Source organism: Sceloporus undulatus, chromosome 6 (assembly GCF_019175285.1).
Source record: "Sceloporus undulatus isolate JIND9_A2432 ecotype Alabama chromosome 6, SceUnd_v1.1, whole genome shotgun sequence".
Lineage (NCBI taxonomy): Eukaryota > Metazoa > Chordata > Lepidosauria > Squamata > Phrynosomatidae > Sceloporus > Sceloporus undulatus.
The window spans coordinates 29,709,880-29,737,420 of record NC_056527.1 but is presented as its reverse complement, the minus strand read 5'-3'; the positions used below and the strand labels follow the sequence as shown (position 1 = coordinate 29,737,420).

Genomic DNA, 27,541 nt, shown 5'->3' with positions numbered 1-27,541 from the left:
GGGTTTGCTCTCCCTGGCATCATCTTCCAAATATTCTTTCTGTTCCTAGATCAAACAGGTTAAATAAGTACTAAATTCGCAGTTACAAAATGCTGACTTTATATATAAGGTTTCACAAGTTATGTTCTCCTCAAGTACAGTATGCCCACATAAGGCAAGGGGGCACTGTACAACAGATTTATGTGTATAAATGTAATACAACACCTGGACAGTCATAATAACTCCACACCAGAAACCTCCATTTATCCATGGCACAAAATTTGCCTTAAACAAGTACATATGACCTTTGCATAACATATTAGACCAGTACGTGTATTAAAAAAAACTGCAGTGGCTCTGAATAAGATTCAAATGCCTTGGCAAAAGGCTTGAGATATCCAAGCAATATAGTACAGTACCGTAAAGAATGAACTGGAAAAAAACAATGTACTAAGCAAAATTTAAAGGTAAATATTTTTTAAAGCTGAACACAACATTTAATCAAAGAACACTTTTGTCTTTCCTGGCAAAGATAAATAAAATCTGAAAACAACATGCACTGCTGCTAGTATCATACTGCTACAATATTCTCTGCCCCAATATCCAATATATGGCCTTGTGTGAATGTGCTACAATGACATTTTAAGAACAATAACAAAATTGTAATAAAGAACCATGCTTCAAACTTCACAGAGGCTAAAGTAACTGCCTACATTTTGTTGAGGACATTTAATCAATGAAAATGTGAAAGGATTTTGTTTTAAAAAACACAAACAAAAATAGGAGTAAGTGAATGGTGAAAGCATCTTTAAGCTATAAAATAAATTCAAGTTCTTCACTTACACATTTAAATCCTGAAAATTAACCATCTGCTTTGCATTCCTCAGTCTTATAACTACCAATTTCTTTTGAGAAAGGTTATTGTTATAACATGCATAGTGTTTGAGAATCAAATATCACTGGATTATTGTCCAGGGTGCTGCAGCTAGTTTAAAAGTGCTGCTTGTCATAAAGTGAAAAAGCACTAAATATGTAAATTGTGTTTCTGTCCCTCTTTTTTTCTTTATGACATTTCATATAAATCTCTTGACTGCACACATAATCAAATACAAAGATGGCTAGCTGTACACTGCACAGTAGAGATAGCAAAAGAGAATCCGGTGTCCCTGTGTCAAGCAAACTGTAATTTGCAATACAGAAATCTCTCTCCCACCCCCCACTCATACACACACACTTTCTTGTCTTTATTCCTTTCTGTCTGAATGTTTTGTTATACTCACTGTCAGTTAGCTCCCATAGCCGTGGGGGCAAATCACTGAAATACTCATGGCTCAGAGCTGCCTGTGCTGACAATCTGTTCTTTGGGAAACACTGGAGTAATTTGGAGGCCAGATCCTCTGCGTGGTTCACATAGCTTAACCTTAAAGAGAAAGAGATAAAAGGTAGAGATGATATGCACATAAAAATATATACTTGCTCATTATGCTGTATAACATTGAAATTAAGAGAAAACCATAGAAGCATAGACCCAGGACCATATATACGATGACATTTCACAACTTCAACTAAAATGGTTATATCCATTGGCAGTAGCTATTATTGCCTATTGGCAGTAGCCCACATATTAATTAATTAATTAATTAATTAATTATAGTTATTAATATAGAAGAGGATTTGATGGCTTTACTGCAGTTACTATCCCTTTCTTTAGCTGTTAGCAGACAATTCCAGTTTAAGCAGAGGGCACTGATGGTAGCACCTTACCTTTCAAGATTCTACAAAGCCAGAGACATTTGCCTCTGTGCAACAGACACTGTGAAAGATGCTGTCTCAACATTTCCCATCTCAACTGATCACATGTTTAAGCATGAACCTTTGTAGAAGACCCTGACTGAAAAAGAAGGGCATGTCATCATCTCTACTTTGTAGAGAAAATACACGGGAAAGTATATTTATATGCTGTAACTTTTGCCGAGCTCCCTTTCAGTTCTTTTACCAAAGTATATCAATTCCAAACTGTTTGCTCTAGATTAGCTAGAGATGTCTATGGATTTCTGACCATCAATGAAAAGATCTCACCTCATGAACTCAAATAGATAAGAGGGGCTGAAATAGATAAAAGAGGCTCATGCTTCTCCACCACCCAATAATTATGAAATATTAATTATAAGAAACTAAGGAATGGCCTTACAGGTATGTCTATTTGCACTTATTGGGGGTCACTAAATTTTTGCCTACTTATGAAAATGGTTCTAGACTGAGTTTCTTGTAGTGGGGACACCTAGACTTTTTGTGATTTTGCTCTTTGACCATTGGTATTTCTGTATTAGTTCCTGTTACGTCATGAATCTCAGTAGTTGCCAAAAAACAAAAGCACCAAAATCAAATAAACAATAATGCCATTTGGAGCTTAATAACTTTAACACAATATTCTGAATCCAGGGCTTATAGAGGTGGATGTAGAGAAAGATACATTATTCTTCAGTAATTGCCTGGAAAAGCAAGTACGAGAACTCTAACCACAGAGTCTAAGAACCCAAACTAATATATTAGTCATATGTTTAATATGACCATTCCTCTTATCTTTGAGTTAGATCCACACTAAGGTAGTTTGTTGTTGTGTGCTTTCAAGTCATATCACAGGGTTTTCTTGGCAAGATTTGTTCAGAAGGGGGTCTCTCTGAGGATGAGAGAGCATGATTTATCCAAGTTCACCCAGTGTGGGGTGCCAAGAGGGTATTCAAACTCTGGTCTCCCTGTGTCATAATCTAATACTCAAACTACACCAACACAATGCTTCTAGGTGTATTTAGTCTCTTACACTTTCTCATTGATTTCAATGGCACTTTTTTAATTAAAATTTTATTAATATATTCTAAAACAAATCATGACAACAAACAATACACCAAATCAACAATAAATACAGGCAATAACCCAGGTAAGGCCCTGAAAGTTATAGATAAAAGGTGTATTCAGGGATCATGAAAGACACCTTTCCATAAAAATTTAGCTAAAATTCGGGGATGTCTAGAGACTAAATCTTGTGGATGCATTCAACAAACGGGTGCCAAATCTTATGAAAGGTCAATCCAGAGTGTAAGCCTCTTACTCTGTTGTTATTATCTGCCATTTTCTCCATTAACCACAAGTTCCAGAGTCTAGTCCACCATCCTGCAATATTCAACTTTCCAGTTTTCCAGTTCCTGGCTATCTCAAGGGCACTTAAAGAGACGTCTGTAGATGTCTGCTCCAAATTAAGTCCCACTGATGTCACTGGTGATGGCACAAATGTGCAATACCAGGTGACTGAACAAGGAATACATCTAACATTATAAGTCTAACCCAGCTTTGTGTCTCTCAAATACTTTGACCTTCAACTCTTATTCCCAAGAATTGACTATGCTGGCTGATGGGAGTTTTAATCCCTAATATTTGGAGGGCGCCAGGGTTACTTATTTATTTTATTTATATGTTACTTTTCTCCTAAAGTGGGATGCAAGGTGGCTTACAGAAGAAATCAAAAACACAATTAAAATTGTTACATTTAAAACAGTATACTAGGGTTGAAAGTATCTGGTTTAACCTAATTACTGTAGAAAACATATATATGCTAACATTTTAAAAATACTACACTGAAATATAAATATAAAAATTTTACACTGAAGTACAAATACAAGCCATAGCATCAACCAATTATTATTGGCCACATTTTGCATGAAGATTTATTCTATGTATTGAAAAGACAGGAGTTGCTCCATTGAGCTTTTCTTGACATTTACAAGAAAACACTTCAGAGTGAAGGGCACTAGTAAACGTTAATACACAGATCGCTCACAAAGATACAGTTGGCAGGCATACAATGTCCATGTATAGCATCTCATAAAAGAACGATCATAAAAATCGAAAGTAACTTTTTAGAGTGTCTCCTGTATGATATTCCACTAATTAGTGCTTAACTCAGATTGAGCAGCACCAAGGTAAAAATAGTTCCAAATATAAACAAAAAGCCATATGGTAGGATGGACATTTTCTACTGAAACCATTATATGTTTATTGTTGAAACAGACATTATTACCTTTAAAAAAAATCTAAAAGCTTACATTTCCTCCCCCACTCCAGTTACTTTTTGCTGTAAAATGGATAAAAAGGATGACATCTCAACATTTTTGCAAATGATCATATCCGTTTATGCATAACCCTTGCCAAAACAAGTCTGAAGAGAAAAGTTTTATAGGAACTATAATTTATTTATTCAATAATTCTTTCATTTATTTAATACGCTGTCATTCATCATAACAGTTAAAGATGGGTAACAATCTTGGTTGATCTACTTTATACCTTATATACTTGGCTATAAATGGACTTCAGTACAGTACGCCTGCACCATATGCGGCTTTAACCTTATGAGGAAGGCAAACCCAGTTTAAAAGAATAGTGTGTGTGTGCGCGCACACCATGCAAAGGAGCATGAGCCCATTGTTTTAAATGGGGCCTGAGCATATGCGTTTTCCCCTTTATACGGGTGTATGTTTGTGTCCAGAACAGAACCCCGGATATGTGAAAGATCTACTGTAAGAAGAGGTTAGGTTTTGGAGCCAAAATTATGGATTTTGTATGACCTATGTATAAGTCAAGGGTAAAACTTAGGGGCATGTAACAAATGATGCACATTAACAATCTGTAAGCTACTCTGAGAGCCTTTGGGGCTGAAAGTGGGGTATAAATACCCTAAATAAATATATGAAAGAAAGAAAAAGGATGAAGCAAACAAAAACAATGCCAAAGAACTTACAAAATTCTAGCAGGCAGAATTGTTTGTGCTTACCCTAAAGGCTGTATGGATGAGGCGCAAACTATGGTAAATGGTAGCTGTGCGATGTGTGGGGGAGGCAACTAGGCACAGGTTTTAAAAAGAAATACTGTTTTACAGTATTACCTGGCTTTTACCATTGCCTTCTTTTATCCTGTATTCCCAACAGCAAATGACAGAAATCCTGTTGAGGCTATACTGTTTTTAATCTGTGTTTTTACCTGGTCTTTACCCTGTTTTTACCTTGATTTTACCATTGTTTTTAACATTAGCTTTTATTCTGTATCCCTTTTACCTGTGCTGGTCTATGACTGCAATAAAGATGAACTGACTAGGCAGAGGTGCGGCTAAGAAAAGGTGCACATGTCAAAAAAGACAAAAAGGCAAAGGAAAGAAAATTGTGACTGTATTAGCAATTATTATAGCCTTTAATGTTAATGCGATAACTTTGATAACGGCCAGAACTGGCACCAGAGCGGAGAGAGGAGTGGGTGTGAGTGCTTCTTTTAGGTTCTACCAGGACACCCTAAGCTCTTGCCTTTCACCATTCTACTCAGAGAAGAGGATGGATCCTTTTTTATATAAGGGTTAAGGTGCGGTACTTTCACTGCACTGTGGATAAGTTGACCCAAGGTTTTCTGGGTCAATTTTTAAAATAAAATTTCTGGACTTATACAGGAATATATACAATAATTAGTATTAACATTTAGAAAACATATATGCTTTATTTTTGTAAAACATCTGAATTGTACTGTGCAAAACTTCTATTCAATCAATGTTTTTTTTGGGGGGGGGGGATAGAAGGCCTGTTGCTTCAATTTTTTTCTTATACCAAATAAAATAAATAAAATAAGTCTTATGGTGAAAATCGTAGTTTGACAAAATAGAGCTAGTTCCAAATAGCTTTGGTGTTGACCAGAGAACTACAACAACGAATAGTATCTACCAGGCACAACTACAATAGTAATTTAAATGTGGCTATAAGGATTTGGATAAGATCAGCTAAAATCAAAAATGCCCAGTAGACTGTATTCTCTGCAATCCTTAACAATGGGGATAGATATGATTCTTAAGGTGTTGGCAGACTGCAACTCTGTTTATTTTTCAGCATTATCTATGCTGGCTGGTATTGATGGAAGTTGCAGGTCAAGAACATTTGGAGGAGCACAAACCTATATAACAAAAAGGCATTCATTTAAAAGGATCTAATAATAATAATAATAATAATGTTTTATTTATAAACCGCTATTCCAAATAGATCATAGTGGTGTACAAGAAAATTATATAACAGTATAAGAAAAATCTACAATTAAGATACACTGTATCTTCAGGCCAGCCCCTGATGACGCTGGGCCGGCCTGCTCTCTCCCTCAACGGCCGAAAGATGACAGTTTATGGAGGGAGGCACTCTGTCTTCAGGCCAGCCCGATGACGCTGGGCCGCCTGCTTCTCTCCCTCAACGGCCGAAAGATGACAGTTATGGAGGGAGGGCACTCTGTCTTCAGGCCAGCCCCTGATGACGCTGGGCCGGCCTGCTCTCTCCCTCAACGGCCGAAAGATGACAGTTATGGAGGGAGGGCACTCTGTCTTCAGGCCAGCCCTGATGACGCTGGGCCGGCCTGCTCTCTCCCTCACGGCCGAAAGATGACAGTTATGGAGGGAGGGCACTCTGTCTTCAGGCCAGCCCCTGATGACGCTGGGCCGGCCTGCTCTCTCCTCAACGGCCGAAAGATGACAGTTATGGAGGGAGGGCACTCGTCTTCAGGCCAGCCCCTGATGACGCTGGGCCGGCCTGCTCTCTCCCTCAACGGCCGAAAATGACAGTTATGGAGGGAGGGCACTCTGTCTTCAGGCCAGCCCCTGATGACGCTGGGCCGGCCTGCTCTCTCCCTCAACAGCCGAAAGATGACAGTTATGGAGGGAGGGCACTCTGTCTTCAGGCCAGCCCCTGATGACGCTGGCCGGCCTGCTCTCTCCCTCAACGGCCGAAAGATGACAGTTATGGAGGAGGGCACTCTGTCTTCAGGCCAGCCCCTGATGACGCCTGGGCCGGCCTCAAATGTTAAATAGCATGTGAGACAGGATGGCGCCCTGGGGGACACCAGATTTTAGCTCTCTCTTAGAAGAGCAACTGTCTCCCAGCATTGCTATCTGGAATGTTCTCTGTAAAGAAACAATGATTCTGTTTATAAGTAAAAAAAGGTTAGGGAAATAACTGAAATTATTTGAGCTCAATAGCTTGAATGTGCGATTTAAATTCTTATACAGTATATGTATTTCAGAAGAAAATTGCTGAGTATGTGTTTCTGTGCAGGCCTTTTAAGTAGCCTGTTGACGTACAGCACCCCCATGAATTTCATAGGATGCTCTTAGGCAAGGAATACTTAGAGGTGTTTTGCCAGTTTCTTCCTCTGGAATACACTTGGCAGCACCTGACAGTCAATGATAGTCTCTGATCCAAGTACTAACCGTGGCTGACCCTGCTTAGCTTCCAAAATCAGTAACGATCTGGTGCACAGCTTTAAAGAAAGTCAGACAATGTTTAATTTTACTTTCTATGTATAAGACTACAGGTTTTCAGTTTTCAGATCACCAAAGAAATTAAGTTTGTTTCATATGAAGCAATCTCTATTGTTAACTTCAATATCAGCATTTCGTTTGCTGCCAAACCAATATAAAAAACAGTTGTTGACCCTGGCAGCATGCATAATTTCAAGACAATGCTTTTACTGGAAAGTGCAATCAAGTACTAGCTGCTGTTAGGACTCTGTAACAGTGCTGTGAATAATACCAGAGAGATCTTTACAACAAACTAACTAGTGAGGGTTTTTTTCTTCAAATTTTTCAATATTTCTAAAATTAGACAGTCAAAGAGGCATATATTTCTTGCTTGATTATATTAGAAGTTGATCTGTAACTCCCCCTTGACACAATTTGCTAATTACACAAGTTGATGGCTTATTACTGCATTATTTCCTCACACTTATAAAACTCCCAGATCACAAGCATTTGATTTAATTTGATAGAGAGCATGTTGAGTTTCTTCCCATTGCAAAGAAGGTCAATATCTGGTCAAGCAGAACATGACTAGGATTACTGAAGCTCTGAAAAGAAAAAAAAGACATGGGCATGTGTGCTGAACTTCTGAACTCAGGGTATTTTACTTATGAAATGAAATGCAGAGCAGAACTCAAATTTACTTCCAAAACCAAGACTTGGTTATTAAATACAAAGAAAAACCAATCCTGTATGTATTTTTGACACCAATTAAAGTGACCCCTCCTTCTCTTCCTCATTTGTACAGGTTGATTATCTCTTAACTGAAATACTTAGGGCCAGTAGTGTTTTGGATTTTTTCGGGTTTTAAATATTTCCATATACTTAATGAAATATCTTGGAGATGGAGCCAAAGTCTAAACATGAAATTCATTTATGTTTCATATACACCTTATACACATAGTCTGAAGGTAATTCAATATTTTTAATGATTTTGTGCAAGAAAAAATGTTAGTGTATACCATCAGAAAGCAAAGCTGTCGATGGGCCAAAGCACACAGCCGGTAAAGAGCGGCCTTGGACTGAAGTGACTGCACAGCCTGTTCCAGAAGAGGGCTGCTGCCATGGTCCCAAACTGGTAATTATATCCAGTCCTTTTTGATCAATTCCAAAGGATTGGAGCAGCTTCTGTCCACTGGGGGGGGGGGGGGACATGTGTCATCAAAACATCATGAGCCCATGGTAGCCAGAAGCCACCTTATTTGACATGTGTTTTGGGCCATTATCTCAGCCATTCACATGGACAATTTTGGATTTTGGAATATTTTGGATTTCAGATTTCCAGAAAAGGGATACTCAATCTGTATTATCATTATTTACATAATGCCATCACTGTAAATGCCACTTTACAAGTAAAGCAACAATTCCACGCCCTTGGGGTTACAATCTAATTAAGACACAACACAAAAGGACAAGAGAATGGCAGCATGGGAAGGGATTAAGTCCAGTAGACTGCTTCTTTTCTTCCTCCAAGGCCACAGGAATGGCAGTTTGGGGCCTAGGCATGGTGGAACTGTGACAGCTTCTTCTTCTTCTCTCCTTCTGAGGTCAGGACAGTTGGGATGGAGGGAGGGCCTTTCATTTGCTTCTGACACAATGGAGCTGCGTCTGCCTCTTCCTCTTTTTCCAAGGAGGTAGAGGCCTATCATCTGCTTCTGGGGCAAGGTGTGGAACTGTTCCTGCTTCTTCTCACCCTGCAAGGTCAGGTTACCTATGATATACGATCCAATTTTCATTTTTCAGGACCCCTCTTTTTGAAGATCCAACATCTCCATTTGTGACCACTTTAAACTCCCCATTGTTCATTTATTAAATATCACTGTATCTAATTTCAGAATTTCCTAGGTTTGGCATGGTCCCGTAATTTAATGGCTTTATTTTGTCCATGCTTCAAAAGAAGCAGTGTCAGTAAAATTTTGTCACAAATAGTGTCTGGCCCAGGGACCTTTTAAACATGGCATACTATTCTGAATTTTTTTAAATTGTACTTTTACATTAAAAGTACAATTTGTTTCAAATTTAAGATGATGAGCAGTAAAATACTTTAGATTTTGCTATAAAGTGGTTTGCTTATCATCAACCCCCCAAAGTCTATTGCAAATAAGACCTGCCTGTAATTTAATGACTTTATTCCGTACAGTATGCCATATTTATGAGGAATTCATCCCAGCTCTTATCTTCCCCATCACAACGTATCATTCCAGTTGCTGTTCTTGTTGTGTGCCTTCAAGTTGTTTCTAATTTATGGTGAGCCTAAGGTGAAGATATCATAGGGCTTTCCTGGGTTTGCTTTGCTTTCCTCTGAGGCCAAGAGTGCATAATTTGCCCAAGGTGCCAAAGTATGGATATATAATTCTCCTGTGGGGAAAAATTATGTGTTCTAAGCTAAAAAGGGACACGATGGAAGTTTATAATACAATTAGGTATGATGTGGAGAAAGTGGATTAAATTAATTCTCTCTGCACAGATTCTCCCTTTCTTTTTCATTGGTAAATTCCAAATGCCAGTGATGCTGTGCCTTTTGCACATCTCTTCCAGAATTCTCTAGAGGAAGTGCCTAACAAATGGGTGAGACAGTTAGTTCCTCAGGTCCAGATGTCAATTTGACACATCGGTTTGTATCATTACAAAGATTCAGGCTATGAATGACTACTCGCCATGATAGTATATGCCATGTCTAGTATCACAGACAATCTGCTTTTGACAGATTTTTGAAAAGTTACTTTCTGGACTGTAACTCCAAGAATCCCCTGCAGGACATGAATATTGGCCATTCTAGACGCAAGATTCTGGAAGCTACAGTCAAAAAGTAATTTTTTTCAGGTAGAAGAGAAGAGGCAGAAGGGAACAGTTTAGTTTTAGAAGCGTTCAGTGAAAAGAAATTGAGTGGGGAAGTACCTGCAACTTTCGATTCATTGTAAATACCATCTGTGAAACAATCTGACATAAGCTACATTCTTGCTACATGTTTGTAAATAAAGTTAAGGTTTATTTGTTTCAAGAAAAAGCCTCTGCATGGGTGAATTCATAACCATAAAAGCACAGTAAAGGAAACACACTACCACAGATTTAAAACTTGTGATTTTAGCCCTTATGCAAGTGTATTAAGGGTGCATGTTGTGCAGGTGTCTTTCATGAGAAGTCTTCAGATGTCTTGGAGGTAAAAAAGGTGGCCTTCAGACATTGAAGAGAAGATCTTGTGACAGGGTTCTATGGCCATCATGTCATTTTGGGCTTCCCACAGGCCTTTGGCTTGTCATGAGCAGAAACACAGGTTATACTCCATAAGACTTTGATCCAGTTCAGCAGGTCTCTTGATTGTTCTTATGGAAGATTTTCTGTACACACTTTCAAAATTTGTAATGTATAGTTGTATTTATACACAGTTTATTTATACCACTTCTAGGCTACCAAATGACACTCATAATGCTAGTCCCAAATTTTTGAAGATCTGGGGAAAGTGTGTGTGAAACACACCCTAACCCATCTCCAGTTATTGTTAAAATTATCATCAGTAGTCTGGATGAAGCCTCTGGACTTAATTCGCCCCCATTGCCATTCCCCTCTCTTTTTGCATCATTGCTTAATTAATTAAAGTGACATGTACAATGAAGGTGCTAAATAAATAAACAACAACAACTCCTAAATGGCTAAATGCTACTTCTTGCCATTCTTAACAGGCAGTTTGCTATTAACAGCAGCATTATTGCAGTTGTCTGCAATTTGTGAACTGCTAGCTGCTTGCCAGAAATTACATAGAAGTACATAGTAGTAGCAGTAGCGTGGCGGGGTGCTTTGAGTGTTGGACTGTGACTCTGGAGACCAGGGTTTCATTCCCAGCTTGACTATGCAGCCCACTGGGTGACTTTGGGCAAATCACATGCTCTCAGCCTCAGAGGAAGCCATTGGCAAACCTCCTCTGAACAAAACTTGCCAAGAAAACCCCATGACATGTTCACCTTAGGTTCTCCATAAGCCAGAAATGACTTGATAGCACACAACAACAAAGTAGCAGTAGTCTGGTACTGGTGAATGATGATACAATGGCTGCTTCAAAACGGGATGATCAACCGCCAACCCATTGTGACTCCACTACTGGCTGCCGAGTGTTACTGAGCGGAAGGGCACAACAGATACTTACAGCATGCTACCATTAAGAAATCTCAATCTCAATCTTTTATTCTGATGTCATAGACCCAACAAATTAGGAAATGTGAAACCTCAAGCCCTGGATCTGAATTTTATCTACCTAGGGTCCAAATGTGCCCGTTGAGAAGGCATTATTTAGTGGTTTAAAAACAACAACACAAACATGTTTGTACACCTTTATTCTCTTTCAGTGCAGATTAGACCATAATTACATGCAGTCAGCACTTTAAACTACTATATGCTGGTATTTTTGGTTCCACCTTTCCATCTGTGAAGTTCCTGAAAATGTCTCTAAAACTGAACTTGTTTTAAAAACCCTCAAGGTGAAAGAGCCCTGTCTTATTACACGTGTTGAATAATTTTCCTAAGGCCTTTCAAAAAAGAGCGAAGGGGGGAAGCGGGAAAGAGAAAGAGGAAGGGAGGGAGAATAGTAATGGTCAATAGCTGGTGGTTGGCAGTAAGCCTCTTGTTGGTTCATGCATCTAAGCAACTGCCTAACCATGTTGAGTACTGACCTATAATGAACTGGGTACACTATAAGAGTACTTACTGTCTATAATATTTACCACTTCAAAAACAAACAAACAACCTCTTCATTATATGTAAAGTCAACAATAATACAATTGTGCTGGGGGACCCATGCTCTCTCTCTGTCTAGATACAACTTACCATAGCTTTGCTTCTCATCCTACTGATGTATGAAATCTTTCTGACTTTAATTTCTAATTCTCCTTGTAATAAAAATCATGTATGCATTTTAAAAATGCTTTAATAACAACGTCCTCTTATCTGTCACCATCTTGGCAACTAGAAAGATTTCAAAAATAACTTCCTTTCCAACTGCTCTCCAACCAAGCAGTTATCGATTCTTTTGGCAATCAAGTTCATCTAATATTATTCATTATAGCCCAAGGGGAAGAGGATTTCTTACACCATAACTGGATTTTTGAGAATGTCCTGTTCTTAGGATATTTCAGGATGGTGGGTTAGTTATACAATAATGTTAAAGTAGCCACACAACTACTCTGTGGCTAGCTTTAATTGGGAGCTTTTAACTAGGACACAGCTCTAAAATCCTTTTTGTCCACCCCAGGAAACGTAACAGAGCATCTTTAGAAAATAAACAGAACTAAAATAATTACTAAAAGCATCATTTTATAGACTATTATTTCCCCAGCAAAGAGAGAATGAATCTTTAATCCCAAGCAAAAACTCTTCAAGGTTTATGTGCTCTATAAACCTTTCACTGAGAATTTAAAATATAAGTTACTAATGCAATAAATGCCCTAACAAATATATCAGATTTTTCACTTAATGCTTTTTACAGGCTTAAACCAAACTGAGTGAAAGAAAATCACCTTTTAGAGTCTGACTCTTAAAGGAAGAATGCCTTTTTGTTATGCTTTTTAAAGAAGGCATGGTGAATTTATATCAACTTCACTGAATCTTGGGCATGATAAAAGGGGGAAATACACTGCTGTAGTTACCATTCCACAGCATGCTTCCTTCACATATTTATTTTCTCAGTGACTGGACATGAGCCAATGAGACAAGGGAAAAGAGGGAAATAAAAACTCCAGAGGAGTATTAGAATTAGCACATCCTTCAGTCAAGACACCCCCTCCCCCAATACACACTTACTCTTCAGCAACTTCATTTGTTGAGTATCAAAAGAAACTAGAAGAGAACACTGGATTTCAAATTTGTCACTGGTGAGAATGCTGTGTATCTAGTAAAGTTATCCCATTAAATCATTCTAAATGAAAGTGAAGCTGTTTTACAAGTTTGTAGGATTTTGATCTTTAAAATCAGTGCAGTTCTCAGCGCTAAAAAAACATGAGCACTCGTAAATCTCATTCCTAGTCTCCAGTTTTAATGGACAGAGTTTGAAAAGTCCTAATTTCAATGTAAGGTAAATAAAAGCTGGTCTGTTTGTTCAGTAACTCCAACAATCATTTGTGTCCTGAAAGTAACATCTCTTCAGACACTACAGCCAATGATCATTCATCACAATTAACTACAAATCTTTCCAGCTGGGGACTCAAATCTATCACAGCTGGAGCAGATTCCTTGTGCCTGTCCTATTTCTTATGCGTTCTGTCAAGTGATGATAATGAGAAAAGTCTACTGACATGGAAACATTTAAACATTATGAATACACACACTGTTTTCTGCATAGCAGTTTATTTATTTCATTTGTATCCTGTTCCTTCCCAAATTATCTAGTCTGGTAACAGCATTATCAATATATATATATATATATATATATATATATATATATATATATATATACTAAGCCATAGTATTACTTGTCTTTAGACACAAAGTACTAGCTATTTGATCTTGTAAGGAAAAATAATTGAGAAGTGCTTCAAGGCAGTTGGGCTGTGTCTAGACAACGTATCTCTCTTATCTAAGATTTCTATGCTCCTTGCTAGTTAACAAAGTTAAATCAATTGTAGCATTAACTTACCATAAAAAATCACAAAAACAGTGAAGGAAAATCAGAAATGTCATTCTACAGCAGTTGTGGTCTGTGACTACCAAAGTATGGAAGTAGACAGGGGAGGAGGGCTGTCCAGAACTTTAGATGCTGGGATGCAGCAGCCCAGGTTTGGGCTGCCACAATAAGAAAACTTGCTGTCTGAGTCAAGAGTCTCCATGATTATATCAGTAGCCTGTTCTTGCATCAAGTAACCATGCATGCAACAACTATTCTTTTACATAGTGGTGACTGCAACACCCTACTGTCTTAATCATTATCACTTACATTATTTCAAATATATGGGGCCCAAATAATTTAAAATTTTATTTTTATTTATTTATTTATTTAGAATAATAACTTTATTATTTATTTTAGAAGTTAACACCCTTTAAATTTGGTGTGCAAACTAAGGCCTCAAGCAGATGAGTGGCTTGGAGTGGTCTCTAGCCAGCTGCAAGTTTGCCCTGAGCAATGTGGGTTCGTGGTGAGCAGATGCCATGGTCCCGAGGCCATCCACCACCAGCAAGGAGTGCTTTTTTGCATTCCTTTTGCGGCCAGGTTTGGGCCACCTTAGGCAGCCATGGTGTGGCTTCAGCCTGATCCAGGGATGTGCGCCATGCCCCCGGATCAGCCCCAAGCCAGCATTTTTGGCCTGTCTGTTTTAGGCCTAACTGGAAGTTAGTGGCATTACCTGGGAATATATGTAAAATACAGTCCTCCCTTCCCTTAAGCAGGGGATCTGCCCCTCCCCCCGTGTAAGGGGGAAATCACGTATGCTTGCGCCCGATTAAAAATAATGGGGTGCGTGTACAAGGTGTTGGGCGGTGCATGCACCATTCATTATATCGTACCGTGGCTTCAGCATCTGCTGAAAGCTGCGGAAGGCCTGGGAAGCTCGTGTATGGCGGGAGCTCACTGTATGCTTTTGTGGGCCACATTGTGTTAACGTTCTGACCACTGTCCGAACAGACTGAAGTTTCTAAACACTTCTAAACAGTTACAGTGTAGATCACACTGGCTGGAGCAATCTTGGCAGGAGCAAACTAAATATTTACCACTTTAACAATTGCCCAGGAAATTAATCACTTGCCAAACCAACCTTATCAACTAGAAAGCACTCCAGGCCTAAAAACATTAAAACCAGGTCAAGGAGTTCCTGAAAAATGCAAGCCTGATTCTTAAGAGTGTTTTAATCCAACTGAAAAGTCACTCTACACCACATTTTAACTTGACAAGGCGTTGCTCTCTCCTCAAGGAATTTGATTTTTTTTTAAAAAATTTTTTGATATAAAATAGCTTGAACTGCTTTGGAAGAATCAGTTGTTTCACACAATAATACTCCACAGGAAGATAATGCTGCTGCATAGACAGCAGCAGCTGGGAGCAGTGACAGAAAACTGTATAAGAAGTTTCGCTCTTAACCTAAATTTGAATGTACTATGATCACAGCAAAAATGACCTTATATAACTCTCTGGAAAATTAAGCTGCTTTCTTCAAATGCTTACAGTATTTTTATGGGGTCCCTGTTATGGCCACAGGAAAAAAAATTAAGCCCAGTACAACAAAGAAGCATAATGGCTCTCACATGCAATTAATGCCTTAGGCTATGAAATTGACTCAATGCCTAAAAGAAAAAGGTCAGTCCCCTTTGGAATTGCTTGCCTATCTGCCCTCAAGCAATGACAGATCCACCAATACTATGATACGTTGCTTTATTCATAGTGCACCACTGATTGGGCAACACAGTCTATTTCAACACAATGAAAAGAAATACAACTACAGATTTTGTCAACAAGGTTTAATGTGAATGCCCTAGTTACCAAAAATAACTTGTACAGCATTAAAAATGGAACAACCAAACTAAGGCCTGAGTGTGATAGAAATTTTCTAAACTATCTTTAGGGAAATAAGTATTTCTAGTCCACCTATCAAGCATCAACATCTCCAATATAACTTGTTTCATGGATTCTTCAGTTTTCTGAATGTACGCCTGAAGGACCAGAGGCAACACAGGTTCTTCAAACTTTTCTGAGAAAGAGTAGTGTCTTCTAATGGATTTATCAAAAGCTATTAGTCAACAATTACAGTATCATCAAAGTCCTGCTGCACATCAACACCAGCAACAACTGGGAATTTTTTAATTTATTTATTACCCATAGAATTTCATGAATCTAGCCGTTGACTAATTTAGTTAAGATGAAGACTGGGGAGGAGACTGTAATTCGTTTATTTTGTCGATAAACCGCTATTAATTAGGAAGATACACTACAACTTTTTAACATAGATCTAACTTTATCGACTGAATATAAAACTGTAGATGAGGTATCCCTGACTACAAGGAACATACAACTTGCTTGTGGCAAAAGTTCTACTGGCTGCCAGTCCATTACTAGGCACAATTCAAAGTGCTGTCTTTGACCTACTGCATATAGGTGTATAAATTTTAGTCTAAAAATTGACCCCAAAAAAACCTGAGTCAACTTATACACAGGTCAATGTAAGTACTGTACTTTAACTCTTATTTTAAAAAAGAACCGTCCCCTGGTGAAAGGCAATGGCCTAATCTGTCCTGGAAGCATTGAACGCCATCTATTTTCTCATCCAGTGGTCCCCAAACTGTGCCCTTTAAAGGATTTTTGACTTCAGCTTCTAGACTCCCAGATTACTGACCAACATATCTGAGACTTCTGGGAGCTGAAGTCCAAAATCCCTTAAAGAGCACAGTTTGGGGACCACTGATCTAGCCTTTAGTATGAGCACTAACATTGGTATCTGCTTGAAATTTGCAAGTTCTTTGGCATTGTTTTCCTTTGCTTCACCCTTTAGATTCTTTGTTGCATGCCCCTGAGTTTTACCCTTGACTTATCCTTGAGTTATAGCAAAATCCATAATTTTGGTCCCCAAACTTCCCCTCGATTTATGTATGAGGTCGACTTATAGTTGAATATATACGGTATATTGCACAGCTCAGGTCCAGGTTATTTGAAGAACCTTGTCCTCCCTAACAAACCTAACAAATGCTTTGAGGTCTATTGGGGAGGCCCTTCTCTCTGTCCCACACACCCTCATAGGTACATCTGGCAGAAACATGGGAAATGGCCTTCTCAGTGGCTGCCCCCAGGCTCTGGGCCCCCTTCCCAGAGATGTTAGATAGGCTACTAATTTACTTTCTTTCTGCAGAAAAGTAAAGACATTTCTACTCCAACAGGCATTTGATGAATGACTATAGATAATATAAGGCCCATCTGGGTCTTACATGTTTAATGATGTATTTTTAATCTGGTTATTTATTTATTTATTTATTTATTTTTGATACTTTAACATTGTTTTAACATTTGTATCGTGTGATTTTTAAACTATTTAAAAAAAATTGTAAGCTGCTCTGAGTCCTGAATTGGGAAATAATAACAACAGAAACAACAACAACACTCAGAGCACTAATGCTACCTTCTGAGGAGCTAAATGTATCTTGTCAGAAATGTATGTACTTGGACTCAGTTTGCTAAGATTACACATACATAGCTAAAGCACTTGGCAGGAGGTGCAGGAAGGATGCTCCCATGCCCATCAACTCTACCCTGCAAAGTCATTCATCAAATGCCTGTTGGAACAGAAATGTCTTTACGTTTCTGCAGAAAGTAAGTAAATTAGCTCCCCCACATCAACCAAAGTGGTTTTGGGTTCTGCTGGGTAAAATCTTATTAACTGTGGCTTGAAATTAGGAAAGTTGATACTATAAAAATTGTTCTTTATTGCATCTTGATCTCTACAACAGTCTAGTATTTTCTGGCACATAGTACATAGATATGTTTTCCTCAGACTTTCAATCATGGAAAGAAGAACAGTGTCTGTTCAAACAGAAGCAACAAAGTCTCTTATAATTATATCGATATAAGCAGTAATCATACCAAACAGCAAATCATAGAAAACATTTTCTCCAATTTTCTTTTTTTTTTAATTGCTTAAGCAATGCTTTTCAGACTAAGTCAAATTAACTCAGATATGTCACATATCCTGCAAACTGGCTGACAACCATAAACAAAGAAGACAGATAAAGAGAATGTATTAATTCAGAGGGGAAATATCCAGCTGTGTGTTACAGGGATTAGTGTTATCCAGTTTTATTTAACAACTTTATTAATAGCCTGGCCAAAAAGGCTAAACAGTACATGAACTCACTGTAACGATGATTCTAAAGTAAGGGACACTCCAACATCTCATTAAGAATACAATAAATATGCCTACAGAGGGGAAAGGGGGGGAATGAAATATGATAAAAGAATATTTGACTTAGGAACTCCACTGATGTCTTCAATGGAAGATAGCAAGAAATGGACAGTTACTAGATTCAAACTTGATAGAACGCTAATTGAATAAAAAGCTTCTTATGTACAGCATAAGAAGTTGCTTGAATGTATTTGCAACTAGTCAGGTTTAAAAAATAACAGATTAAAAATATACATCAATATTAGATATAGTGAATATGAAAATGAAATTAATTATGAGAAAATCTAATTTCTAACTTTCACCAGAGCATAAACTTTTGCTACCTGCTGTTTAACATCTAGGCTAGAGGATGCTTAATCATATTCTAAAAACTAAAAACTGAGATGGAAAACTCAACTGTTTCTTCCTTCTTCTGAAGGTCTTTAGCAACCTTCACTGTAAAACAGGGGCGGTAAACTTGCTGGTTTATATGTGCAGAGATTGGCCAAGCCACACACACACGTGGCATCCCCATTAAAAACAAACAAATGAACAAACAAAAACCTCTTCCCTCCCTCAATGGGGCATGGGGACATTTCTGTCAGGTTTTGATGGCCCTTGACCATTTTAGGCCCAGGATATACTTTTTTCCCCCTAGCTGAAAGTGATGCAGAAAGCCTGTTTCTGTTCATCTTTTTAAAAGGCTTCTCCTGGGCCAAAAATGGCATAGGGAGTCCTCCTACAAGTGGTAAAAGCCTCCCATGCCCCATTTTTGATCCCCGTGGGAATCTAAAGGCCATAAAAATAGCCTTGGGGTCACATGTGGCAAACAGACTGGACTTTGTCCACCATTGCTCTAACTCTGCCAAAGCCAGAAGTTGTTTCACTTTCTCCTTGCTGGTAATGGAATAATGAATTAAATATTTGGTTATAAATACTGTTTTATTAACTAGTTATTCTGAACTTTTCAGAATTATAATTATTGGAGAATTATCCAATTATCATAGGAATGCATTGACATTTATTTATTTTGGTCATACGTCATTCCAAGGTATGGAAAAATGATAATAAATAAAGGAACTATTCAACCTGGTCAAATGAATAAAAAGAATAAAGCATAGAACAAAGGTGCTAATAATTAATTGAATTGTATAGACCAGGGATAGTTAAAATGTGGCCCATATGGAGCCTGTCATTTAGCTCCTGCTTGTGGTTTCTAGTCCCCATGATATATCTTCATACTAGGGAAAGGGGAGAAGGTGCAATTTTCTATTTCTGAAAATATCCTGAAAATGAGATACAGGACTCCACAAATTTCACCCCCAATCTCCCCCCCCCCCCCCGCCACAAATGAAACCAGAGTAGATTTCTGGATATTTAGTTTTCTGATTCTTTTGTCATTTTTACATTTGGAATTTGTACTGCATCTGGGAAGTGGAACACTGATCTCTAGATCTTCTGAAGTTGTCTCTTCCTACATGTTACAGATTTCAGGACTTAGAAACTATAAAGTCTTCCTAGCTGACTTTTGCATGAGCAAACATGTTATTAAAACCAATCCACATGCTGACCATGCTCTCAGTATTATTTCTTATTGTTGGCTTTCTGCAGAGGTACCATTCACAAATGGAAAAAAAAATCCAAATGAGAATATACACTGTCTTGATTCAATATGTAAAAATAAGTATCAGGTTTCTAATGATATTTAGCTTCATTGCTTTTTTCCAACCTTCTTGAATGCCCAAATGAAAGAAATCTGATTGAAATTCAACTGGATAACCAGGATGGCCAACCTAGGGTCAGATCAACATTAAGTCAGAGTTCTGGTTTAATTCAGGCCAAGGGAAAAATGTTGAAATCTATGTACAAAGAAGGAAGAGGCATTTAAGAAGTTGGGAATGATATTCTGAACTAGACCTCTCCATGCTCAAAAACTCCAGGCTGTGAAATTATTACAGCAGAATGTTGATCATATTAGTTCCTTTCTCAGCAGTTTATCCAACAGGATGGATTGTTCTGACCTTCATATAGTTAAATATTCATTAAAGACCAAAGAATAAAAATTAAATTAAATTAAGTAATTGAGAATGTCAACTGGTGAACCATACACAGGGTGATTCAAAACCATTCTCTTGATCCATACACTCCTCTGTAGATATCTGAAGCTTTGATTTTCATCCATGTTGGGGTCCAAATTATCCAAAAATAACTTTTAAATAAAGGTATTATCTTCTTAGGAATGTTAGGGGGAGTTTCTCCAAAATAGTGATTACCATTTGCACATACTTTGTAATATGTCTGTATCTACAGAGTATATCTACAAGTACTAAAAGTACTGAGTTATAAAGGAACATTTAGTCATTAAATAAAGATGATTATGGGGGAGGGGCCTAAAAGGTGATCCTTTAATGAAGTAATAAGACACACAGACACAATATTATATTTATGAAGCATCACAATTATTAAATGATGATAAACAAAATTCTTCACCACTTGTTTTAAAAGCGGTAGCTACTGAGATAACCCAAGTGCTCCCCCAAGTGTTCATAGTATGCCTTTAATTTTGACAATGTTGAAAATGAACTGGAGTAGTACCTCTAAAAAGTTCTCAAGCATCAAATATCAAAAATACATTTTGAGAAAATGGCTGTCCCCGTTTACGAACTGCTTACAAATCCATATTTTAATAGTGTACCTAGCACTTTAGTTACTGGGTACTGAAAATAAGCAAGGTGGTTTTAAACAATTTCAGATTTAACAAAGAAGGCATCAGATCTGGATTGGAAGCTAAGCAAAATCAGTTCTGGTTAGCAGTTGGATGGGAGACAACCAGGGAGCATCAGTTGCTGTAGGTTATATTTCAGAGGGACAAACTGGAAAAACCACCTTTGAGTATTTCTTGCTTAAGGAAACCCTACAAAATTCATGGCGTCGCTGTAAGTCGACAGTGACATGAAAGCTTATAAATACTCTCTCTCTCTCTCTCTAAGTGTTAGAAACTACTAAGTTTGAAACTATTTATGTCCATTGATATCCAAACTTGTATGTTTATATGTGTATGTGTGTGTGTGTGTGTGCATATTGTGCATATAAATATACTTCATCTTCTCAGGTAGAGCTACTGGCTGAAGAGAGAGAGAGAGAGAGAGAGAGAGAGAGAGAGACCAACTACACGCGTGTGTGCGAACATACATGCAGCTGGAAGCTCTATCCAACAAGATAAGGAATCTAAGAAGATTGCTTCAGAATGGACTGAACAGGCTGGGTGACAGACAGAGCAGGCTTCTCATGTGTCACCGATCCTGTAACGCAACCTCAGTATGCTGAAGTATAGGCTGGGCTGATGCGGCTATTGAAGGACGTTCTTGATAATGAGACTAAGAGTGCTTATGGCCCCAATGATACTGCAGGCAAGCCTTGTTTTGATACTGGTAACTGCAAACCAAGTCGTATCCTGATAGCAGCAACCAGAATAGGCTGTGAGCTTTCGTAATGGGAATACGAAGATTTTGTCAACTTGGCCCTCAAACATTTCTCCCCATAACATCTGGAGAGCTAATGGTACTGAGAGTGTTGATGCAAATGAGATCTCCTAGAGAGATACCTTGAGCTTGAGTAGTCAGAGTCGAATTCAGTGGAAGAACAGAAAGATCTAGATCAAGACTGAAGCGACCATCAATGTAGTAGAGATGGCAGAAAAGTTGACAGTTTAGTAGCATCCCCGAAGTGGATGGCTGAACAAAAGTAGATGTAACAAAAACTCATAATCAGAGAGGATTCTAGGATTTCACTCTCTGAAACATTCTCTGTCTGCCATTGCTGGGTAACCAAAACAACTTCTACATCATCTGGTGTGTGTTGTGGAGTCCCCGAGATTTGAAGAATAGTATGTCTATGAGAAACAGATCCAGTCACCTGACAGGAGAGGATCCCTGCAGCTGAACTATGTCAGAAGTGACTTGCAAAGAGGTTTTGGAAGTAGAAGTTGGAGAATGTAGATGGTCTTTATTCTTGACATGTTTCTTTTTCTTGTGTTTGCACAGTCTAGCTACTGAAGCCATTGTCCACTTCAAAGGATCAAGTAGGAGTCCAAGGGTATGGTCCTGAGGCCTGACTTAAATCTGGACTGTGTAGTCTTTGGCGAGGCAGAGATGGTTTCTGCAAATCAACACTTTACAGCAAGACAAGAGGAGCTAGACAAGAGATACCACAATGGAAGCTGATTTAGAAGCTCTCCTAGTTCCACAACAACTAATGTGAGGGCTGATTAGGTGACAACTGCAGCCTGGGGGCCTGTTTATACAAGAGTGCTTTCAAATGCATCTCTTTATTCCTTCTCGCTTAAGGTGTGAAAGCTATACAATGGACACAAGTGTCGCCAAGGCAGAGAAGACACTTCAGGTGCTCATCCTGTTCTGGGACCTTAGTGCCACAAGAGACACACTTCTTGAAAGACTTCAGCAAGAGAAACAGCCTTGAGGTCAATTGTGCCAATGCAACTACCAGGTGTATATCACTGTCGAGCTACCAGGTTTCTGATGGCCAGCCACAAGGAAGACTCAGACGACAACTCAGCTCATCAGGGGCAGGAGGAATCTGAGGCTGTGCCAGGCCCCAGTTCTGCTCTCCCAGCCCCAGTGGATTTGGCTCAGCCAGACTCTAGCTCTGTGGGATCTCCTCCAGTGGAGCCTGGGGCTCAGCAGCCCAGCCTTACCCCAGTAGAAGTGTCAGTCTTGGGAGACATAGAGCACCAGAGCATTGAAGTTCCTAGCTTTAGCCAGAGGAGATCAGAAAGGGAGTGCCTTCGGCATTCCAAGAGACTTGCTGAGAAACACTCATTAGGCAATCAGCAGCTGTGATAAGGGAGCTAGATATAAGACATCTGGCAGACGCTGAGCTCCCTTGCCATAGACTATTTGTTCTCATTAAACGAACGCTGCTGGATCTGACTCCTTGCCTCCTAGATTTTTGACTGCCTGGGAATCCTTGGATCTCGGACTGGACTCATTGACCAACCCTCTGGTATTCTTGACCTCGAACTGGACTGGTAGTATTGCTGTCTGTAATCCTGAACTTTGGACTGGCTTGTGGCTTACTCTCTTCAGACTTCATCTGGCATTGTTACTAGAGGAACTGCTTCTTGGCAGCTCGACGTGTTTACCTTTTGCCCAGCAGGCTATTATCAGCCGTGTGAATGTGTGTTGGCAGCATTCCCGGACAAGGTGTATTCCTGAGGTGTGAAGAATGCTTAACAAGATGGAGAGTTAAACTGAAGAATGAGGTTCATATCAATGCTGCTGTAGCAGCAGACAAAACAAACAAACAAACAAACAAAAACCTGGAGGTTTTAGTGAGAAGGCTGCTATAGGGCTGGTGGAGGTGGACAGGGCTACTGCCAAAACACTTATCCAATACTGTAGAAGATTCCAAAAGTATGTCCAGGCATAGGATAACTCATTTGTGCAAGTCAGAGACCATGAAGAAGAATAGTGCTTCTTCATCATCTGCTTCAAATTATGCAGTCTATTTATATATTAGCCATCAGGTGATGTGCAGGTATACAGTCTCTTCTTGGGTTGCTTGAAGAATGTGTTTGTGATGAACAAACTGCTGGTCTCACAAAATTAAGTCAATCACTCTCCTGCTTCATTTCTTGATCACAGGCCATAGTTGTTGATTCTGGTCTCTTTCCTACATCTATATTACAATCACTTATGATTAACAGCAAGTCCTGCTTTGGTGTGTGGTCAATTTCCTTCTGGACTCCACAGAATATTTCCATTTCTTCTTCTTCTGCCTCTGTAGTTGAACACAGGCTTATTGATATGATTTGGTTAGACTTTGCATTATATACCTTGTGGCATTTGCTACATCTCTCCTTGTTATCAGTTATTACTACATCTCTTCTCATTTCTTCTCAGATGTCCATTTCTTGAGTAAAGCACTGTGTGATTATCTGACTGAAAATGTCTCATTCATGTTCACTTTAGCTTGCTTACCCTAAGGATTGCAATGTTTATACATTGCACATCTTTTTTTTACTATGTCTAGGTTACCCTGATTCATGCTTCTCACATTCCACATCCCTGTGTGTTGTGAAGCTTCGTACAGTACTTTTCTTTCACCTCTGAGCATATCAACAACTGAACATCCTTTTGGCTTGAGTCTAGCTGTGTCATTAGCCATAACACTACTCACAGCCGCCCTCTGCTGTATCCCAGTGGTTTGTTGAGTCCCTTCCAACCTGGGAGTGTCATCTTCTGGATCTCTCTCTTGTTTCATTTTGAATTGTCTCACCATAGTTATCACAGTAAAGGACATTCAATACAAAAGGGTTAGCTATGGTGTCATTGCTGTTGTGTCTGAGAGACACTACCAGCAGCACTGCACAGTCTCTTGCCTCACAAGAGCCTGCAATCCCACCATCATGGAAAGGTAGTGACATGGTGAGTTTTGCCTTAGGATCACCATAAGTCAGAAATGATTTGAAGGCACACAACAACAGCAGCAGCAGCAACAACAAGCAGATCTAACCCACACAATGTGCCTAACTACATATATAGTGAGCTTCATTGCACCGGTCCCTTACTGATACACACAGCAACTCAGGATCACTATCTGTTCCTTGCAAATGGAACAGTATTTCTTGCCAGTGGTTCTGCTCCATAGATCCTAACCAACCACAAAGTAACCCTATACTTAATGTACTTTTGTAGATCATGTGAATAGCTTAATATGAAAACTTCTGGTGGCAATTTTATTTTGTGAAAAAGGTAAAATATGGGACAATTGTATAATCAGCACTGACTGCTATTCATTACAGAAATAGTCAGTACAAAGACAGTTGTTGGCCATAATGTTCAAAACGTAATCAGCATCCCAAGATACTAATTAGATTGATTTTGCATATGAAAAGACAATTTTTATTTTATCCATCTATATGAAGATTTGTAATTGAAGCAGGATGATGACAACCTGGTATAGTATTTTGTTCTGAAAGTAAACCAGATACAACAATCTGTATATTTCAACACTGATGTATACCAGTATAAACAGTTCAAAATAATAATAATTAATAATAATTTGTTTTATTTATATACCGCTATTCCAAAGATCATAGCAGTAAACAGCAAGTAAGCTAATTAGCAAGTAAGCTAATTTGCCCCCAACAGTCTGGGTACTCATTTTAGCGACCTCGGAAGGATGCAAGCCTGAGTCGAGCTTGGGCCCTTTTGCTGGTCTTGAACTCGCAACCTTGTGGTTTTGAGTGAATGGCTGCAGTACAGGCATTTAACCACTGCGCCACCAGGGCTCCAAAATAACACAGTGAAAAAATGATTAAATAATTTTCTGAAAAAGTTCTGAACAGATTTAAACAGTAAAGTTAAAATGTGCTTATTTTGGAAGTTTTGCTTCTGACTTATTCTGAAATATATCAATTTACTTTAATTTTTTTTAGGAAAAGATTGGAAGAATGTTGTGTTGTATAATTGTACACTTACTTCCTTTTGAGACCATAATTGTGGTTTATTCCACAACTTTTCAAATCCCTCTAAGGAAAACAATGTAATTTTACTTCTACATTTTCCCACAGAACTTCCGCAGCTGAATGAAAAGGTTGGCATGACTTAGTAGCTGTGTGGGAAAACAAATCTTTCTGTATTCCCCCAAAAGAAATGTCAAACTGTATATCACCATCACAAATCACAGCTAGACCCATGGCTTAGTAAATATCCCCACGACTCCAACCCTGAAGACAGACAGCTTTGCCTTCCTAATTTTCAGAACTATTCATACTTGTCAGGCATTGGAACTGAACCTTTCAAGGGTTTTGGTTACTAGTGATGGCCACAAACTTGGACAGCTTCTGTTTGGCTTGGAGATTATGACTATCAGTGGCTACTAGAACTAATGACTATAATGATGGCACCCAGTACCAGATGCTGTACACCTTCATTAGAGGGTGTTACTGTACTGATGTCTTGTTTGTGCATTTTGGCTAGTCTTCTGGTTGGCCCTTGTAGGTGCAGAATGCTGGACTAGGTGGATCTTCGGTCTAGTTGAGCATAACTTTTATCACATTCCAAGCTGAATATATAATAAATACATAGGAATGACAATGAAAAATTGTGTGAGTATCTATCCCTGTGTAGTCAAACCAGTTCCACCACTGCACAAGAGGGTGGTATACATGGCCATGGGGGCCTAGAGTAATTTTTAAAATAAAAATTTCAAGGGGTAAACCCTCCACCATATCCACTTGCTCAATAGCCAAAGAATACTGACATTTTACCTTGGGGTAAAGGAATGTTTGAATGTGTGTTTAACTTTTTTATTGTCTAGTTTTTCTTGTTTTAGCACCTGTATACCAACTTAGACACCATATCAGGAGAATTGTGGGGTGCAGCATAAATAAAATAAAATAAAGGAGAGTTTTGAAATATGGCATATTTTGCTTGAATATTCAGCAAGAAACATTCCATACTATAATATTTTGTTTCAGATCCCATTTCTTGAAATGTAACCAAACAACATACTCTTTACTTGAACAAGAAGATTAAATGAAAAGTATATGCTTGCTGCAATTTCAAGGTCTCATTATGGACAATGCTAAATGAAAAACCTCAAACCAACAGGGACAAGATGTTTTCAATTAAAATGCTATTTTATTTATCATATTTATATAAAGCTGCCCAATTATATTGTTAAATTAAAACAACTTTTTTAACCATGGAGATATGTACAACTGGCAACACAGCACTGAAAATCTCTTACATATTTCATGAAAGTTTATGCAAAATTGGCACAAACTAAATCTTTTTCATTTGTCAGTCTAAAATATAAATAATCTGTATACTGTGATAACTTTCATGCATTTATTCAACATAGCATTAAAACTGAAAAAAATATATGTAAGATAGTTTCCAGTAATGATATTCCTCTGGCTTTTGTTATGATCCTATCTGTCCATTAGAAAATAAAAAGGTACTGAGTTTAGTAAGAATCATTTTCAGAAAGAGCTTACCAGAACTGTATACCTCATGCAAATTATACTTTTTAATCCAGTGCTAGCATTGACTGTATTTGCTCCTGAAATAGGAAAGAACTCAAGAGGACTAAACAAGTCCCAATGTATCAGTTTACATAGACTGTAGATTGCACTGTCATTCAGAATAGAGTTCAGATGTGGCAGAATCATCTTTAGGGAAATGAATATTTCAGTTTATTCAGTTCTTAATTCACTACTCATCTGTATCTTCTCTGTATAGTTATTACAAAGGTAACTTAGTTTTGTTCGTCTTCTACAATACATGGTACATAAATAAAACGTATTTATTTGTTTGTTTGTTTGTTT

General features: G+C 38.4%; 1 protein-coding gene across 1 annotated transcript in view; it reads right to left on the bottom strand.

The window, feature by feature from the left end:
• Positions 1-787: 787 nt before the first annotated feature.
• CDK14 (cyclin dependent kinase 14) overlaps positions 788-27,541 on the bottom strand; it is a 220,875-nt gene continuing 194,121 nt past the window's right edge. Inside the window, exons 12-13 of the mRNA XM_042472048.1 lie at positions 1,260-1,399; positions 788-792 (exon numbers count right to left, since the gene is read on the bottom strand). Coding sequence (XP_042327982.1) covers positions 788-792; positions 1,260-1,399 — 145 coding nt within the window. The remainder of the gene's footprint in view (positions 793-1,259; positions 1,400-27,541) is intronic.